This window comes from Armigeres subalbatus, chromosome 2 (genome assembly GCF_024139115.2).
Source record: "Armigeres subalbatus isolate Guangzhou_Male chromosome 2, GZ_Asu_2, whole genome shotgun sequence".
Classification (NCBI taxonomy): Eukaryota; Metazoa; Arthropoda; class Insecta; order Diptera; family Culicidae; genus Armigeres; species Armigeres subalbatus.
In genome coordinates, this window is record NC_085140.1 from 449,227,652 (window position 1) to 449,247,778 (window position 20,127).

The window sequence follows — 20,127 nt, forward strand, 5'->3', positions numbered from 1 at the left end:
AATTTCCAAAAGGCATTCTTTGGAACTTGTAAGGGGAATTCTCCGAAATTTCCGTGAGAAATTCTGGGAAGTCCCCGGGAAATTTTTCTTAATTTCTGAAATTCTTGGAATTTTCGCGAGGAATTCTTTGGACATACATATAAGCGAAATTCTTCGAAATTTAACGGCAAATTCTTCGGCAGTTCTAATGAAAATTCTTTGGAATTATCGATGGAAAAAGAAATTGTTGAAAACTTTCAGGAGAAATTATTTGAATTTCCCACCAAAAACTCTTTGAGTTTTCACAAAAAAATATTGCAATTCTTGTAAGAAAGTATTTGTAATTTTCATGAAATTTTTTTCTATTTTTTATGATAAATTCAACACAAATTCAACAAACACAAATCCTCCATAATTTCCACCGAAAATTATCTGGAAAACTCTTTGGAATGTACATAGGATTTTTTTTTGAATTTCTTCAGGAAATCGCTCCTACTTTGCAAGAGAAATGTCAAAATATCGTAGGAAGCCTTTAGCATGGTTTCAACGGGAAATATTCCAAAATTTTCACGGAAAATTACTTGACATTTTAACGGGAAAACTTTCGGAATTTAGAAATTCTTGCGATTTCAACGGTATGGAATTTTCAAGAAAAATATCGTAATTATCACGGAGAGTTCGTTGGCGTATTACCTGGAAACTTTGAAGGTTATCAATCGGGAAATTCTACGGAATTTCTACGACAAACTTTTTGGGATGTAGACTTGACGTTCTCGGAATTTCAACTCGAAATTTTTTGAAATTCTGAAAATTCTTGGGTTTTCTACAAATTTGAACCGGCATGAAGAATTATAATTCAGATGCGTGACAGATTTTAAGCAGTGGCGCGCCTATGCAAGTGTTGGTGGCGGTGGCGCACACCTCTAGGAGGAATCAAATCCAACAGAAATTAAATTAATTGGCTTCGAGATTTGGTTTCAGGAGCTATGGACAGAGGATTGAATTTGATTTCGTTTTGACATTGTTGTTGATATTGATATTGAGTTGGATTTTGTTCAGTTTGATTTTGTTAGGTTTGAAATTTGAATTTTACTGTAGTATTTACAATGGATTTGAAAATGGATTTGTATATCTGAATTTGGAAAAGTTTACTTGGGGGAAGGGGGGGGGTTGAAAATATGAAAATTTGGCCTACGTGGTTTGTGGGAAGTTGTTTAGAAATACTTTCACTATCTCTTAAAGTAGTTCAAACGGGAATTATTTTCGAAAATCCATTCAGGCTCTCTTTTAAAAATGCCTTCGTTAATACATTTAGAAATTCCTGCACAAAACCCTCCAGAATGTTTTTCAAAAACTTCTCCAAAAATTCATTTGAGAGCTCCTCAAAAAAATTTCCTTGAATAATCTAAAAAAACTCCACCAAGAATTCCTTTGGATATTTCACCAGGGATTTCTTTAAAAGTTTCTTCGAAAAGCCTCCGGGATTCCTTCTTAGATTTCTTCCAGGAAATCCATTGAAAATTAATTAGATAATGAAATAGTTTTCGGTGGAGTTGCTAATTGAGTTTTTGAAAAAATAAAACAAATAAATTAAACAACTAACACTGAAAAAATCCGAAGGTATAACTGAAAGAATTACGTAAAGAACCATGAAGGCATTTTCGATGGAATTCCTGCAGGAAATTCTGGAAGAATTGTCGGAGAATGTTTTAAAGGAATTGCTGGAAGAAGTTCTGAAGAAATTCCTCACGAAAATTTGGAAGAAATCCCTTATACAATCTCTGGAAAAATTTTTTTTGAAGAATTCATAGAATAATTGCCGAAGAAATTCATGAGGAGGTATTGTTTTAAAAAAATGAAGAGTTGCTAAAAAGTTTTTGAAGAAACTCGAAACGGAATTTCTTGAGAAATTTTATTAAGAAATATCCGGAGGAATCGCTAAAGAAACTTTCGAAGGAATTCCTTAACGAATTTCCTATGAAATTCTTAACAACATTTTCGTAGAAATTACTGAAACAATTTTTTTGTATGCAGGAATTTCCTGAAGAAATTCGTGAAGGATTTTCTTAAGAAATCCGTAATGGAATTTCTGAAAGAATTTTCGGAGAAATTTTGTAAGACATTTCCGGAAGAATACATAGAGTAATTTTCCAAGGTTTTTTATTGAAACTTTTTGGAGGACTATCTGGAGGAATTTACTAGGAAATATACCAAGTGGTTTTGGCGCTTTGGGGATGTATTCAAGCCTTCACAATAGCTTATGTGCCGCAACAAACATAATTTGTGAGTCACCTACAGGCAGTGTTGTCTTACACTCTGTGCAAGAAATTCTGCTCTTTGATTTTACTCCATCTAAACGATGGATATTTAGTAAATTCAAATAGCCTTCTATAAGTTGCACTTACTTAGTAAAGATTGTAAAATCGTTTGGATGGAGTAAAATCAAAGAGCAGCATTTTTTGCACAGAGTGTAGGACAAAACTGCCTACAGATTTAGGTGCCCGACTGAATGAGGCTTTGGCTTAAACGAATTCCAAAGACCATTTCAACATTTTTTGTATTATTTTACTTAGTAGATTAAATTTACTAGATACAGCCTAATTCAAATTCACAACTAATCAATCAACCAATTCATTATCCATTGTTTGTCACCACACTGTCTTAGAGGCACCATCACTTGAGGTAAATTTGAAATTGAATTCTGACGAGTTCCACCTCAACAACATTCTAACAACTAACTAACAACAACAATCATAACACGAGTTTAGTACTATTCCAATCAATTCCACCACGTTGAATTGTCTTATAAATACGTATTTCGTCTCTGGAAGGCCATCTTCAGTGTCTCTTATTTTACTCGACTCGACTCAAGTTAATTGATTTTTTTATTACGATTAGTCATCGGCGTGGCAAAATTATGATCGGCGGCGCGCCGACCCAAAATCGCCGGCGGCGGCGGCGTGAGTAAAACCACCGGCGGCGGCGGCGCACAGGTCTATGCCAAACTAGCCGTCTTGATTAAATTAGACTGAGAAAAGCAACGTCTAATTGAATACACCATCTTTTTATACATTGGAACGTTTTCCATTAACCATTAACCATTTTCCACACTCCGAGAATTCGATAGTCTGCATTTTTTAACGTCCATGCTTCATGGCCGTACAGAGCGACCTTCCCCAGAAACCTGTTTCATTCTCCTTTCCAGCCTCATCTCCTCTTCCATTCAATTTTCACTTCCTTTTCCGTCAGGTAAATGATGAGAAAGACCAGTGAAGGCGATGGCACAAATCTCCCAAATTAAGGGGAACGTGCATCCTGAGCCGACGTTCTGATACCATACCCCGCCACCTCCTGCAAGCTGGTTAGCTGATCACAGTGGACTGTGTCGTATGTGACTTTGTATTCGCAGCATTTCAGCAGTATCTAACGTTGAATAAACACACAGGTGTCAATTTTGTTTACAGATAAGAGCTTTATTTATTCGCTTTTATGAATATTATATTTAATGTACGACATCGATGATAATACATGAGACCAAATGAGTTTGAATAAAAATAATAAATCAAGAAATAATTTCTTTAGATTTTATCATGTTTCCTAATTTGAATCGCTCGCAACTCTACAATAATAAATACATTCCCATAAAAAAGGAAAACCACCTTACGATAAATCCTACTTACTATACGAAGAGATGCTATCATAAATTTATCTCAGATAAATTGTATCGGTCGTAAAATAAAGATATCTAATTAGACGAACGAAAGCGTAGATTATATGTGTGTTTGCTAAGTAAAATGCCCTGGTCATTGAAAAGTTTTATTAGTCGATAGTAATGTTATCTTGAATGTTTTTTGGTGCGATTGTTTTAAGACATTTGCTATATTGATTTATTCTAGAAATTGATAATGAATCGTCGAATAGTAGCCAAATGTTGAAGAACAGTCAAAAAAATAAACAGAAAATTAATTATGACATTGTTCCAACCGAACGACTAGATAATTTAAACAAGAGAAACATATGATGCTGGACAATACCAAATATTGGAAACCAAAAACATCCATTCCATTAAAAAAAATAACAAATAAACTGCACATAAGTTGAAATAATATCCAATTTCACTTTCCCTTCGATAAAGTCGTAAGCCAAATTCAAGCGAATGAGTAGAAATCACAAAATTAATTCTTAAGAGAATAAAAAACAGAACAGAGTACAGATCATTTATCTGTATATCTTCTTATGAAATCAAGATCCTGATTTAGATCAAAACCTGAGTAGAGAACTTGTCAAATTTAGACATTCACGTTTATAAAGAATGGAAAAACAGCTCAAAACTTTCGACTCGAAACAGCTGAGAAAGGTACAAAGCAAACACACTTCGAATCTACCATAGTCTTATAATTTTTTAATGGTTCCTACCCAGTCCCTTAGAGAATTGCTGTTGGATGAGCCAGCGCTTCCATTCCTACATTGTCACTCGTATACGCCATATCGCTGGAATCCATCAGCTGATCGGGATGCTGCCCTTGATCAATCATGATAATCATCTCCCCTGGATCGTCTCGCTCCGACGCCGAGCAGTGAACCTTCATATGAAGTGTCAGCGCTTCCCTGCGCAAGAACTTAGCGTCGCAGGAACCACATGAGAAAAATTTATCATCCCGGTGAACCCTTTCGTGGCGCAGTAATTTGTCTTTGCGGGAAAATCGCTTCGCGCATTGACTGCACTCGAAGGGTTTGAGATTGCTATGAACTGCCGCAAGATGGCGATCGAGCTCGCGCTTGCGAATGAATTTCTTGTCGCACGTGTGGCAGCGATACTTTCGGACATCCGAATGGGTCAGCTGGTGGCTGTGGAGGGTGTTTTTGGACAGAAATTTCTTGGGACAATTTTGGCATGAGAACAGCAAGGCTTGAAGTGCGGACGAAGAATTCGATTGATATTCGTTATTTAGTGGAGCAACATTTGAAAAACTGGAAATGGCCGAAACGGGCGCAGCATTCGGTATTCCAGGATCATCTTCGGTTGCTGTCGGTTCGATTTCCTGATACGGATCCAAAGCGATAACCATACTTTCCGCATCGAACTGTGCTTGACCGACAGAGCCATGAGGAACGGTCGAAATAACGTGGGTCATCATCAGTCTCTGTGATTGATATTGTTCCTGTAACATTTGCTGATGCCTGACCAAACAGAGCCGCTCGTGGCTAAGCAGTTTGTCCTTCCGAGCGTAAGTATTATTGCACTTGCTGCAGGAAAACTGCTTTCCCAAGGACAGATGTATGTTCTGATGTCGGACAAGATCTGCCTTATTGGCAAAAGACCTACGAAGATAGAAAATGGTATCATTTATGTGAAGCCACAAATAGACATCAAATTACAAATTATGAACAACTCAAAATGATAAGCCGGAAATTAGGTTCTTTATACAAACCTTGGACAGACATTGCAGATGTGTGGTTTGAATCCCGAGTGGATTCTCAGATGCTTCGTAAGATTCGTATTCCTCGAAAAGCTCTTTCCACAAAGGTGGCAAGCAAAGGGCCGCACACCACTGTGCACAAACGTGTGCTTTTTGAGATCTGACCTCCGATGGAAACCCTTATTGCACTGAATGCAGATGTACGGTCGATCGATTCCGTGAACGTCACGAATGTGCGTAATAAGAGGCAACCGGATTGCGGTTTTAAACTCACAAAACTGGCAAGCGTACGGCGCCATCAAATCGTGGTCCTGCGTTTCGTGAATGTAACACGCGTTGGACATGGCGAACGCCACGTCACAATATTTGCACATGTGGACCAACTTTTTCAACTTGCTATCATCCATATCCTCCGAGGAATCATTATTCATTGCTGCTTTTACACTCTCGTCATTCGTATCTTCTTGACCGCCCACATCATCATTATCTTCTTCGTCTGAGAACAACTCTTGCAAACTTTGATTCGAGCTTTCATAGTCTTTCGTCGGATCTACAATTATGGTCTCTGCAGATTCCTCTTCCTCCTCGCCGCCAGCATTACTTCTCTCTTCATCATCATCACAATCATCTCCTAAGACTAATTCTTCTCTCTTGGAAAGCATCGCAGACTGCGGCATTGGCGGCGAATCTATTGGATCCATTATGTTCTCCTGCACAAATACCAGCTGTTTCAGTTTCTCGTCATTTCGAATGCAATTTTCCCGAAACTCCGAACAACTTTCGGTCTGCAGTAAGCACTGCTGACAAATGTGCGTTGGAAGAACGTCGGTTTCGTTAATCTGCAAAATAAAATAATTTACTAAACAATCTTTGCTAAATGAAGAACAAACTGATTTTTACCTGAACTTCGAAGAACCGACGGATTTTGCCGCTCAACGATTCCTTTCCAGGTTCGTTAAATTCCTCGCCAAATACACTGATCAGCTGTGTTCCGTCTCCCCCTAAACACAAACGGCAAAAGTCCATATCCAGTACGGCTGCCGTCGCCGTGTGGTGGCCATTCTGCAGGGAGACCACTTGGAGGATTGTATCATCGGGAACGGAAGCCACCGTGACTGTTTTAAATTTGCGTTAGCCAAACTGTTTTGGACCGTATTCCGATAACGCACTGGAATAATGCGAACTGCGATCGGAAATCGTGGGAAAGCCTGAATCACAAAATTGAAATAAAAATAAATCGACCCAAAATCCACAACGTAAACAAGATTTCTTCTCAGCATAAACAAACGCCCGAATTTCACTGAAATTTAACAAATATTGTTCATATGTATTCCTTTAACTCGAATCTGTCTATTTGTGTACTCTATCACAGACGATTTTGCACAAAAAATGTAGTATTTTCATTATTTGAACCGTTTAAGACTGAAAATTTCTAAAAATGTTTTACAACAAAGTTGTTGTTTTGGCTGTATAAACGAAAACGAAAATTGATTGCGTCGAGAAAAAAAAAGTCACACATTGACAGTTAAACGATCTCTAACACAAGAGGTGGATTCTGCAACTGATGACACGGAAAGGCAACGGAAAGGTCTTAGTGGCGAGCTATTTGCCCAATGGGCCTTTTCATTAATTCATAAGCCCATTATCCAGCTTTCCACGCTCGGTAATGGCGGCTTGTCGGTGTGTAAAAATCAATCAGTCACTGTACTGTTTGACACTAGCTGGAGGAAGGCCCATTGGCGTTCCTTGGTGAGGGGAAGGGAAAAAAGGCCTTTTCGCCAGTGAGTTTTCCTCCAGCTAGTGTCAAAAAGTACAGTAACCGATTGATATTTACACACCGACAAGCCGCCATTACCGAGCGTGGACAGCTGGATAGTACTTACTATAGTCTCTATAGAGACCTCGATAAGAGAAACGCGGATAGAAAATATAACTCTGCCAACACTGCAGCCAACCTTCTTCATTAAAGAACAATACATGAAAATTTCTTCCTTTTATCCGGTTTATCCAGGTAAAATTTTACATGTCACTATTTAATGTGTTCATATCACATGACAATACAGTCCAATTAACAAAGCAATTGCATGTCATAATCTATCATTGATTTGCATAACAAATGTAAAATGCATTTATTGCCGATTTCACCAATTTGAAGAGTTATGTGTAGATTGTGATTTGCCCGCTTCTTTTTCTCACACTCACTCTCATTTCGGGTTGATCGATTTTTGTTACTGAAATTTACCCAATTATAACCCATTACTCGTGAGTCACCTGTAAGCGTGTACACTAAATCGATTCCCGCCATGATTTGACGTCTTTTTGTTTTCAGATTGAGCACTCACACACAAATATTATACACGGAAAATCAAACTTTTTTGAGTGTATTGAGTGTGAGAAAAAGATGACTGCAGTCACATGTGCATCTGCATCTCACATGTGAGAAAAAAATCTCGCAAAACTCTTATAAAGTGCAAAAAGCGCAATATAATTTGTTCATTTATAGGTAAACGGTATTAACTCGAATTTGTGGGAAGTTATCACCACAGACAAACAGACGTAACACTAGAGAAATTTCCATCGACCATGACTTCAACGACCAATTCAAATTTGATCGATTGCGCGTTTCACAACTAGAGGCGCTAGCGTCGTAATCCTTCGTGTTTGACATTTCACTCCAGCGCCTTCTGGTGACAATGTCATACGAAACATTGTTTCGTGCAACATGCTCGCAAGATGATGGTAGAGGAGTTGGGCGATGGATTTTTCTGAAAAATGTTCAAACTGTTACGTCTGTTTGTCTGTGTTATCACTGAGGCTTCCCACGGTACACAGCGGAACCGACACAACTCCCGGCGGGGTATTTCGGACGCGTAAAGTGGACGAGAAAACACAAGCGATTCGCTCTCCGCGGTGGTCGTTTATTTACTATTATTTACATTAAACATACAATAGACAACAACATATTCACAGGGCTGGCAAGGGATTATAAACATCGTACACATAACATTAGACTTGTCCAACATTCAACACACCTCGAGGTTTATCATCTCTAACATATATCACAAAGTCCACAAAGTATTACCTCACAAAGTCAAACAAAAGTTCTACATTGCTGGACACTCAGTCTTCGGTACTCTCCCTGCGTCATCAGCCGTCTTCGTCTTCTTCACCGCTTAGTCTTCGTTATTCACGACTCATCCGGCACACAGCATCGGGTTTCTCCTCAATATTCGTCCACACAGTCATAAAAATCGGTTTCTTCTATCAGGCGCTCCTCCTCAAGCGAACGCCCTTTGCTAGCTTTGCTTTGCACACCCGTACGCCAATTCCGCTTTCTTTCCTCTCCAACTCTCAAAGCATATAATCCTCCACGAAGTTCAGCAACGGCTTCCACTCTTCTTCCGAGGCTAATTATCTCGCACTTAGCTTTGTTAAAGTTCACACTCAGTCCTTTCTGGGCAAGCTTCCGGACCGAAATCAAACCACTGTCCAGTCCCGGAACGTATAACACCTCTCTCATTACTACCTCGTTCACTTCGCCGCTGCCATCGATACACTTCAGCGTGCCTTCGCCTACTCCGGCAGATTTCACGGTGGAACCATCCGCCAACGTCACATCTCGCTTCACATTCACGTCGATTTTGCTGAAGAATGCCCGGTCACTGGTCATGTGGCTCGAACAGCCACTATCCACGTACCAGTTCCCATGCTGCCGATCGCCTCCCACGCCGAAACAAATTCGGGGGTCCCTCTTCGCTGCCGTTTTCGCTTCCGGCTCCCGCAGCATCGGGCAATTCATCCGGATGTGTCCCGGTTTTCGGCATTGGTAACAAATTCGTTCCCTCGCACGTTCGCTTCTTCTTCTTCTGTGCACACTTAATGCCCGGTCCTCACACTCACGAGACATTCCTGCACGCTTCTCCATCCGTCGGTGGTACTCGTCCATCAGCCGCTGTTTCACAAACTCGATCGTCTGGTCCGCGTCTGGCCGGCTCTCCAACGCCGTCACCAGACCGTCGTATGACTCCGGCAAACTCCGGTAGATCATCGCGACCTGCAGCGAACTTTCGATCTTTTGACCGGCACACGATAGCCTATCAAACAGCTCATCGATGGTGAACAGGTGCGTTTCCATATCCGCACCTTCTTCGTAGTTTAAACTACACAGCTTCTAAGACGAATTAAGTACTGTCCATTTAATTCCACCAGTTAATTTTCGTTATCTTTGCAGATACGTATTTCGACCACAACTGTGTGGTCGTCTTCAGTGTCTTGTACTTGACTCGACCACAGATGTGGTCGAAATACGTATCTGCAAAGATAACGAAAATTAACTGGTGGAATTAAATGGACAGTACTTAATTCGTCTTAGACGGTTTAATACATTCCACTAAACGAGCTTAATATATTTTTCTACACAGCTTCTTCAGAAGCGACACTCGCGACGTAACCGTAGCCTTTTCGTGGTACTTCTTCAATTTCTTCCACACTTCGACCGCCGATTTGGCGTCTTTCACTAACGGCAACTGATTATCTTCGACGTTAAGAATAATCATTGCCCTCGCCTTCTGATCTTCTTTCGACCATCTCGCAGTCTCTGGCTCCGGTTTATTCTCATTCACCGTATGTCATAGGTCGACACTGATCAGAAGCATTTCAATTTTTATTTTCCACGTTTGGTAATTTTTATTACCCAAACGCGCGATCGAAACTTTTTCTGCCATTTCGAAATCGTTCGTTTTCAGATAGCGCACACTGTAATCCCGTATACACACGAAGTCGGTACACAACAATGTCTTCGATCACCACCGGCTACAGTTACAGCTCGTTGCACAAAATGGTTCTCAGTCCGCACTAATTGCTTCCGAATCCAGCTTCGATGGAACGAAACACAGCTGGCAATCCGGACACTAACCACCTCCCGGTAATCACTATTTACCTTTTCCAACGTTCTAAGCTGGGGTGGCATTGTGCATCTCGATTCGAACGTAATTCTATCGAGTCGAACATGTTTGGCATTACGGGTTTCGATTCGATCTAGAAAACGACTCATCGTTCGAGTATGCTCGAGGAGGTACAAGAATAACGAGATGTTTTGGCATTATGGAAACTCGATAGCACACTGAAAAACGACTCAAGTCGAATGAAAAACACTCGTCACCTTTATAGCTTTCGAATGTTGTTCGAGAGTTATTTCTTGCTGAAAGTTTTTAATTATATTTGTTATTATTTCGCTACGAGAAGAGAATACATGTTTTATTATTGTCTCTTGAGAAAAATAATGTCATAAGTATGCCTATTTTTATAGTTTCCAGACAATATGCAATCTCTAATTATCCCGAAAACCGCATAAAAACGACTTCAACTAAAATCGGTTTTGGAAGTTTTCACGTATTTCTTGACGATTTCGATAAATCGCATGAAAAATCTATGAGGAAAATCTGCGTAAAAACGTGTATATTCCAAAATCTACGTAAAAATAAATGAGTTAAATTAAAAATCGCGCATGAGATTACCCAAGTGCATTTAACTAAAACACATGGAAACATCAAAGTAATTTATTATCGAATCCTTCTTTAGCTTTAAATTATTTAGCTCAAAATTGGATCTGTGGCATAATCTCGAATAAACATAAAACTTATGATTTGCGTCGTAACAATATGTCAATTTACAAAACAAGTCGTATCGGCATAATGTTTTAATCGGTTGCAACTGCCCAATAAATAATATTGCTTTTTAAAGTCATTGAGCACAATTTGCTTGTTTATAAATTAACTGCCAATTCATGCACTGAAGGATGCCTTTCCAACAGGCAACATGCTACACGCAGATGAAATTACTCTTATTCTCTCTGTTTACTCACATTCGCCATGCGCTGAAAGTTGTCTCTCCAGCGGGCGGCATACTAAACACGGAGACAGCTATCTCTTATTCTCTCTGTTTACATTTCGTTTGACAGAACATACTCGATTGAACTAGTACAGCACCATTCGAAATCTTGTACTGCGACTGAATGAAGTCGAACGAAATACATAATGCCGCAATTTTTTCGAAACGAATCCAAAAACTTACGAATCGAGTGATTCGATTCGAGATGCGCAATGTCACCCCTGCATTAACCACTTACTGCAGCACAGTCTAACGAGTGGAACAAATTTGCTCCCGCCGAACGACAAGCACAAAGGGTAGCGTCCGCGGGCAAACTTTCACACTATTTTTAGCGAAATCTACCGTTTTCTCCACATCACTGGGCCAATAACCTGTGGGAAGTTATTACTGAGGCTTCCCATGGTACACAGCGGAACCGACACAACTCCCGGCGGGGTATTTCGGACGCGTAAAGTGGACGAGAAAACACAAGCGATTCGCTCTCTGCGGTGGTCGTTTATTACTATTATTTACATTCAACATACAATAGACAACAACATATTCACAGGGCTGGCAAGGGATTATAAACATCGTACACATAACATTAGACTTGTCCAACATTCAACAGAATTGAGCCGTTTTCAGTATTTGTACCGATGTTTTCGCTGCTTGACAGGTCTCTTGCTCGATTGGCTGCTGTTTTTTGACGGTTTTGGCGGCACATGCCAATCCGCGTTTCTCTTATCAAGGCCTCTAGGTCTAGGTCTTACCAACATTTCTCACCAACACGAACGCACGGTTCGTGGTTGCAAACAATTGATTAATCCCATTTGATTTTTCCGTGACAGCTGCTCGTGGTTGCAAACAAACTGAATAAAAGTTTGAGTGAAATGTGCGTGTGCGTACACGCTCGCAGAAAGCCTAATATGAATAAAACTGAGTAAATAAATATTGCTTTTTGCATTGAACGTTTTCGTTTCGTCATTGAAATCATTGGCACTTATTTACCTTCAGCGACTTCTTCCGCCATAGAGCATTTGCACATTTTATTCACTCATACATCTATAATACTATCAAAAGTAACATATGACAATAACATTTTCAGTTAAAATCTCTATGTTTTGACATCGGGGCACTCAAACAACAATACTAGATTGCTTTGAGAATAAGCCATTCCCAAGTAACCATTAAGCCGTTAAAAATGACTTTAATTCGGTTCTATAGCCGTATTTAGAACATGGTTAACAGTGCTATTAAACCCTAAACTACGCTGTAGTGCTGCTCAAAAGCCACTTTTGGCGAATTATTTGGCTGATATACTGCTTGCCCCTACCTATTTTTCCACGCCTATGACAAAAATGTCAAAATTTTTAGACGAGTTGGAACGAGTTGGAATGGGACGAAAAAAAATGAAACGAAAAATATTTATTTACAATTTTAATTCGTTCTTTCTTTTTTCTTCCCATTGGAGACTTGATATTTTTTGTTAATTATATTTTATTTCCGGATTTGAACCGCTCGCTGTGTTTGGTGGAAGGATATGGTATCGGTTGTTGAGTTTGCCATCTGATCTACCAAAGAATTGAGTAGATGTATGTCTGGGAAGGGTAAATAAACTGAAGGATTCTATTTGCCTCCACATCAAGGGCGAGGTAAAATGAATACATGATGAATCTGCAACTAATTTACATGGAAACTTTCTCGTATTTATTAAACATTCTTTAAGAGATAAATAATAAATTTCGCTCTAAACTAAATCTACAGCTTATTAAGCATTCATCAGGCATATTCCTTGCATAAGTTGCTGCAGTTCTCTCTCTATACAAATGATAATCATCGTTATCATAATTATTACAGTGAACGTTCGCTAATTGGGGTTTTTCTAGTTGGGGCGCTTTTTAGTTGGGGGTTCGCTAATTGGGGCGAAACCCAATTAAAAAGCAGCTAAACGTCAGAATGTGATGTCAAAAACGCGTTGACGTTTTGTTTCCGTGTTTGGCGGGATCGATATTTTCTGGCGCGTAAAATTTTCTTTTGTTCAATGCAAAAAGTAAACAACATTGACGCTTGTCAAACCGCCCCAATTAGCGAACGGCATTCGCTAGTTGGGGTGAGGTCGTGCCCCAATTAGCGAACGATCACTGTACCATTATTACTGACTGGCATACATCACAGGTTTAAAAACAATCTCTGTTTCAAATGCGAGTAAAAGAGACAGATGATGAAATTCTATGCGTTGTTGTTATTGATTGCACTCAAATGTCATAGACTGTAGCTCTAAATTAGAAAAGATAGTTCCCTTATTCGGCTTGTATCAACAGGGCTGATCAGCATTGCATCGAAGCGTTATATACCGATAGACGGCTTCCTTTACTGCTTGAAGTTTAAACTGCCAATAAGCACTTGAAAATCAATTATATAGCTTATAGGCACTGAAAAGTTATTATATGGTTTATATAAGGCTTATTAAAGTGCTTAATGGTTACCTGGGTTTTATGAGACAGATTCGAACAGCTGATCGGAATTTTGAGTGGACGGCTCGGTCTTTGTTTTGGTAAATTTGCATGCAAACCATTATTATTTCGTGATCATCATCATCATTTCATTCCATTTTCGCAAATGTTCCTTGTAAAATGTAAATGTATGTAAAATGTAAATAAATTTCTATAACATAGCTTACAGGTCGTGTGTGCATCAACTCGTTGGCATCATTTTGTTTTAAGTTGAACTTATAGAACTAATATATGATAACCTAAAGAGCCCCGCACATAGCATACGTTTGTGTTGCATTTGACACATTTCTCATGGGAAAACAGTCAAACGCAACGCAAACGTATCCTTTGTGTGGGGCTCTTAGGTCTGTCTCATTTGGAGAATTAAACTGAAATCAAACTTAAAAGTGACATTTGAATAATTATCGAATAACCCTGCTCGCAGAACAAGATTACTTTTGACAGATATCGAATCATTTAGCATCGATCAAGGCGTCGATGTCTTATTGGAATTGCAGGGTAACACCAACCATTCTTATGACCGGGTGATTTTCTAATTTTCGAAATATCACTTGTAACCCAAGTAACCATGGAGCTATATCCAGCTTTCCACACTCGGTAATGGCGGTAATGGCGGCTTTTTTGCTATAGTGAACTCAATTTTGACAAAAATGTCACTTACACCCCTCTGCTTCTAACCCCCTCATTTATATTTGATTTCAACATGTCAAAGTAATGAAGCATTATTTCGGTCGTAAAAGGGTCTTTTTCCACTTTAAGTTAACTTTAATGGCTGTATTATTTGCAAGCATATATAGCTCCATGGTTACTTGGGTGGTTATCCAGTTTTCCGCGAGGGGTAATGGCCGCCAGCTCGCCTGCGGGTTAGTCTCTGATTTGACGTTTGTGGAGGTCAACTGGACCCACCGTTCCGAGCATTTTGATCAATGTAGTACACAAGAAGGCTCGAATTTACTTCATCAGCACCTTCTTATATCCAGCTTTCCACGCTCGTTAACTTTAAAACTGTAAATGTACATCACTGATTTATCATTCGCCGTTCCTGAGGGTATGATATTTCGTTCAAGCAATAAATGTGTGGGCCTTATAATATAGCGTTATAAGGTTATCTATCCAGCTTTCCACGCTCGGTAATGGCGGCTTGCTGCTGTGTAAAAATCAATCGGTCACTGTACTGTTTGACACTAGCTGGAGGAAAGCTCACTGGCGTTTCTGGGTGAGGGAAGGGAAAAAGGCCTTTTCGCCAGTGAGTTTTCCTCCGCTAGTGTCAAAAAGTACAGTGACTGATTGATTTTACCACGGGGATGACAAGCTACGCCATCTTTGTCACATCTTTTCTGAGCCACCAATACGAGTGCACTGCGAATGCAACATAAACAATTCCGAGGGTGAAAATGATATAAAACGAACAAAGGCATAGACAGTAACTTGTGCAAGTAGTATTCTGAAGAATAGAGCAAATAAGTTGAATATTCTTATGTTTAAAGCATGGAATCGAGTGTAAAATAGTTTTAATTTATAGTTCGTTAATTTTTCTCTCTATTTTCTCATGACTGTATCATGTTGGATTATTGAGTGGTGTGGGCGTTTTCCCTCATATTCTCCTGTAAAACGTAAACATTCAAAATTCGCGCACATACTAATGCAAAATAAATAAGTATTGGGGTAATTTGACACGGGGGGATAAATTTATCCCCCAAAAAAGAACGAACAGGCAAACCTTTCAAAATCCATAGTAAAAAATTGGATGTCGGTCCTCTGATTTTTACACACCGACAAGCCGCCATTACCGAGCGTGGAAAGTTGGATATATCTAGAATAAAAGAAAAAATATTAATTTTAGTAGTATTAGAAATAAAAATAGTATTTTTTGAAAGATATTGATCACCAAATTTTTCCTTGTTGACGGTAAACAAACAACGCATTGGTTGTTAGTGGTAACGGCAAACATCAATGTTTGCTTAGACTAAAATTTCAGTTCAGTGTCGGGAAGCAGTTGATGTCAAAAAATTTATAGCATCCGCCATTATGGCGAACGTGGAAAGCTGGATACTACATTGGTCAGAATGCTCGGAGCGGTGGGTGCAGTGTACCTCCACAATCGTCAAATCAGAGACAAGGTCCTCAGTACACTGTTTGTCATGATGACAAAAATTTGTTAAGAAAATTATTTTGAGCTTTTTAGTGGAATGTCTTCACTTGTCATAAGACGAGTTTGTACCACCACTTGATTGTACCTTGACAGATACGTATTTCGACCTCAACAGTAAGGTCGTCTTCAGTGTCTCGTACTTGACTCGACAGGCAGCCCAGTACGTTGGTACTGCCTGCGAGTGACATTTCGCAGACGGATCAAATCTTTGGTGAATGTATCAATTGTTAGGGTTGTTGCTTACCTGCCGGGCCTTAGGAACATGGTGCGCGCGGGCTACGGAGAGCGCTTCTTGGATGGAAGAACACCGGATGCCGCTGGTAGTCGATGAGCTTGACTATATCTCTTCGTAGTTCATCCGACGTGTGCCGTCATCGACTTTGACTTGTTTGGGACAGTATGCTAACGATGAACGTGATGACTCCGACGGAGGTGGTGATTTCCACTCCAACGGCTTCGATGATTTTTAACTTGAAGTCTAGCAGCAGGCGATGTTGCTCCGCAAGGCGTTTTTCCACTCCTCCCCCTCTGGAATTGTTGCACTAACCTCGGGCTTCAGGTGGGTTTCACTGCGTCAATCTCCTTCTCCTAAAGGAAATCGCTGAGCTCGACGATTGCTTTTTTCCTTTCTCATAAGGCATGGTTTCCCCAACTGTGGGTCCCGACCCCCAGGGGGGTCGCAAGCGGATTGTTGGTGGGTCGCGCAGAACAAATATTTATTGCAGCTCGAATGCCGAACCTTTTGATCATTATTTCAAGTTCGAACCGCATTTTATTTTAAATATCCATCACCACGCTATTTTATTTAAACATTTATGCCTAAGAGCTGTCCCCTTAATGAAGTAAAATAAAAACGCTAACATTTTGACAAACAATACCATGTTCGTCATTTTTTGCATTTGTACATGCAAGGTAACGTGAATATTTTTTATGTGGAAGAAGCCGAAACAGATTCAATTAATGCTTAATACTACTTGGTAAAATGCATTTTTTCATAGGTGGGTCGCGAGACATATAGAATTTTGCTAGGTGGGTCGCATACCCAAAGGTTTGGGAAGCTCTGTCATAAGGCATTAAAAACAGAAACGGGCTGAGAAGGCATCCACCACCAGAGCAAAGATTAGGATAAATTTGTTCCAGATTTAGATTAGTTTTAGTTTAGTTTTAGTTTAGTTTTAGTTTAGTTTTAGTTTAGTTTTAGTTTAGTTTTAGTTTAGTTTTAGTTTAGTTTTAGTTTGGTTTGGTTTAGTTTGGTTTTGGTTTTGGTTTGGTTTTGGTTTGGTTTTGGTTTGGTTTTGGTTTGGTTTTGGTTTGGTTTTGGTTTGGTTTTGGTTTGGTTTGGTTTGGTTTGGTTTGGTTTGGTTTTGGTTTGGTTTTGGTTTTGGTTTGGATGTGATTTGAATTTGGTTTGTTTTGGTTTTTTTTTTAGGTTTGATTTGGTTTTGATTTGGGTTGGTTTTGGTTGGGTTTGGGTTTGGTTTTTGTGTGGTTTTGTTTTTTTTGGTTGTTTGTTTGGTTTGTTTTTGGTTTGGTTTTGGTTGTTTTTTGGTTTTGGTTTGGTTTTGGTTTGGTTTTGGTTTGGTTTTGGTTTGGTTTTGGTTTGGTTTTGGTTTGGTTTTGGTTTGGTTTTGGTTAGGTTTTGGTTTGGTTTTGGTTTGGTTATGGTTTGGTTTTGGTTTGGTTTGGTTTGGTTTTGGTTTGGTTTTGGTTTGGTTTTGGTTTGGTTTTGGTTTGGTTTTGGTTTGGTTTTGGTTTGGTTTTGGTTTGGTTTTGGTTTGGTTTGGTTTGGTTTTGGTTTGGTTTGGTTTGGTTTTGGTTTGGTTTTGGTTTTGGTTTTGGTTTGGTTTGGTTTGGTTGGTTTGGTTTGGTTTTGGTTTGGTTTTGGTTTGGTTTGGTTTGGTTTTGGTTTGGTTTTGGTGTAGTTTTGGGTTGGTTTGGGTTTTTGTTTGTTTTGTTTTTGGTTTGTTTTTGTTTTTGTTTTGGTTTGGTTTGGTTTTGGTTTTGTTTTTGTTTGGTTTTTGGTTTGTTTTTGGTTGGTTTTGGGTTGGTTTTGGGTTGGTTTTGGGTTGGGTTTGGTTTGGTTTTGGTTTGGATTTGGATTGGGTTTGGGTTGGTTTTGGGTTTTGGTTTGGGTTGGTTTTGGTTTGGTTTGGTTTTGGTTTGGTTTGGTTTGGGTTTGGTTTTGGTTTGGTTTTGGTTTGGTTTTGGTTTGGTTTTGGTTTGGTTTTGGTTTGGTTTTGGTTGGTTTTTGGTTGGGTTTTGGATTGGTTTTGGTTTGGTTTGGGTTTGGTTTGGGTTGGGTTTGGATTGGTTTTGGATTGGATTTGGATTGGATTTGGTTTAGTTTTAGTTTAGTTTTAGTTTAGTTTTAGTTTGGTTTTAGTTTTAGTGGGGATTTATCTGGGTTTTCTATTGGGTTTTGTTTCTATTAGCGAACACCCAACTAAACAAAGCGGGCTTGGTGGACATAGGGCTACCACTTTTGCCTCAGTTCGTGGGTTCAATCCCAGGCTTCTTCCATTCCTCCTACTTTGTATCTTTCCATATATTTCTTATGTTCTAACAATCGCTAGAACTGGAAATGGGCTTTCATAGCATTTCCATCTTCTATCCTAGTTCTAGCAGGTAGCTGTTAGAATTCGAAATGAGCGAGAAAGCTCGTTTCGGCATCCAATTAGAAAACATATACCACCCTTTCATTACTATCATATTGGCAACCCGTTAACCAAGAAGAACCTCTGCAATAGGGGAGGAGAAGACCACCAGCTGTCATCGAGAGAAAAAGTAGAATCATTGAAATTTCACACGGTGTGGTATAGGAAATGGAGTGTATTTTTGTTATAAAACAAAAATTAAAGATGTTTTTCGAAAAAAAAACTTGGTTTAAGGGGTTTGAATTTAAAAGCACACAAAATAGACATGATATCACGATTTTTATATTTTATTCGAATAAGCAGTTAATGCTTAAGATTGTTAAATTTCTAACCCCACAAACTAAAAATTGTTTGGCTAAGTATTTTTAATTGCGTTGTAGAGGCATTTTAATCCTCATTTTCTATATCATACTAGAGTCCTATAAGAAGAGTAACGTCATGTGCCACGTTTGACAGGTCTCCTGCTCGTTTGGAACGCGCATTTGTATGGAACTGACCGACGATTCTGTTCCAATTCTGACACTTGACGACACTGTTATTAAAGTCACTGTATATCATGCCATGTCCAATTTCCATGATTCTACGTTTTCTCGAAACTTTTCCAGGTGGCAGCACCAATAAAAATTTCCGCATGAGCTCGTGACGAGTGCAGAGATGTTCTCGGCTTGCAGTGGGCTAGTGATTGCATCATCAATTCCTTCCAATCCCTGATAGAAGTTGGGGACGTGGCCAGCCCCGTTATCGACCATTTGAAATACTAGATCTATCGGACTGTGCACATTGAGTTTCCAATCGCAACCAGTTTGTTGCCGCGTTAAGGGGCCCCCAGAATGATGAACACAGCGGTGCATTTTGACAATTTAACCACTTTACTATGTTCTGAAAACTAATATATGAATATTAGAAATACTAGAATAAGAGATCGGCGAAGACGCCATCTTGTTTCCAATCGAACCGTCAAAAGCGGTTCCAATTCGACTTGTTTACTTTTTGCTTCCATAAGAAGCAAGCAAAAAGTTCAAGTGCTGCCAGTGTTATTTTCACGATTTCATGCATTTTCATACGTTGCCATTTCTACAGTTTTTCACTCCGCCGGTCTCTGGTTATAGGGTTGCTAATGAATATGTACATTGTGTGGAAGATTTTGATTTGAAAAAAAGTATTGAAGGTAACCATGTAACTCATGTATTCTCTGTCAAAATGCACCGCTGCGATTCTTGAAGACGACAGCCTTTCAAATATGACAGATTCAGAAATATTTGACTTGCATGGCAATTTTATGTAGCGTTGTCAAAAATATACATATTTAACTGATTTTCTATCAATCTTTGTAGAAAATGGCAAATTTGACCGTTTCAAAAATATTCAACCCAACTGTCTTGTCTAATGTTCCTAATAGAAAACTCATGTTAGGAATTCGCAACAGAATGTATCAGATTCCTAGGAAATTCCATCATCGTAAGCGAATTTGATCGGTTAAACCCATCCGGCAAATGCAGTAACATAACACGCATCGATCGTTTGCAAATGTCAAGGCAACT

The 20,127-nt window shown here is 39.3% G+C and overlaps 1 protein-coding gene across 4 annotated transcripts; it reads right to left on the bottom strand.

Annotated features, from left to right (window-relative positions):
• Nucleotides 1–3,431: 3,431 nt before the first annotated feature.
• On the bottom strand, nucleotides 3,432–6,894 carry LOC134218174 (zinc finger protein 271-like). 4 transcript variants are annotated; one of them, XM_062697069.1, is made up of 4 exons: nucleotides 6,847–6,894; nucleotides 6,300–6,607; nucleotides 5,412–6,238; nucleotides 3,432–5,301 (listed from the first exon to the last, which is right to left on the bottom strand). In XM_062697069.1, the coding sequence occupies exons 2-4, from the start codon at nucleotides 6,423–6,425 to the stop codon at nucleotides 4,404–4,406; spliced, it is 1,851 nt and encodes a 616-aa protein (XP_062553053.1). In that variant the 5' UTR covers nucleotides 6,426–6,607; nucleotides 6,847–6,894; the 3' UTR covers nucleotides 3,432–4,403. The 4 variants fall into 4 exon arrangements, with proteins under 4 accessions (XP_062553053.1, XP_062553052.1, XP_062553054.1 ...); XM_062697068.1 differs by having other exon boundaries at nucleotides 6,774–6,878; XM_062697070.1 differs by having other exon boundaries at nucleotides 6,813–6,850.
• Nucleotides 6,895–20,127: the final 13,233 nt, after the last annotated feature.

Excerpts from the sequence above, each read along its gene's own strand:
- LOC134218174 (XM_062697069.1), bottom strand. The coding sequence starts at position 6,425 with ATGGACTTTTGCCGTTTGTGTTTAGGGGGAGACGGAACACAGCTGATC. Across the intron at positions 6,239-6,299 it reads GTCGGTTCTTCGAAGTTCAG|ATTAACGAAACCGACGTTCT; the intron begins GTAAAAATCAGT and ends TTTATTTTGCAG. Across the intron at positions 5,302-5,411 it reads ATCTGCAATGTCTGTCCAAG|GTCTTTTGCCAATAAGGCAG; the intron begins GTTTGTATAAAG and ends CTATCTTCGTAG.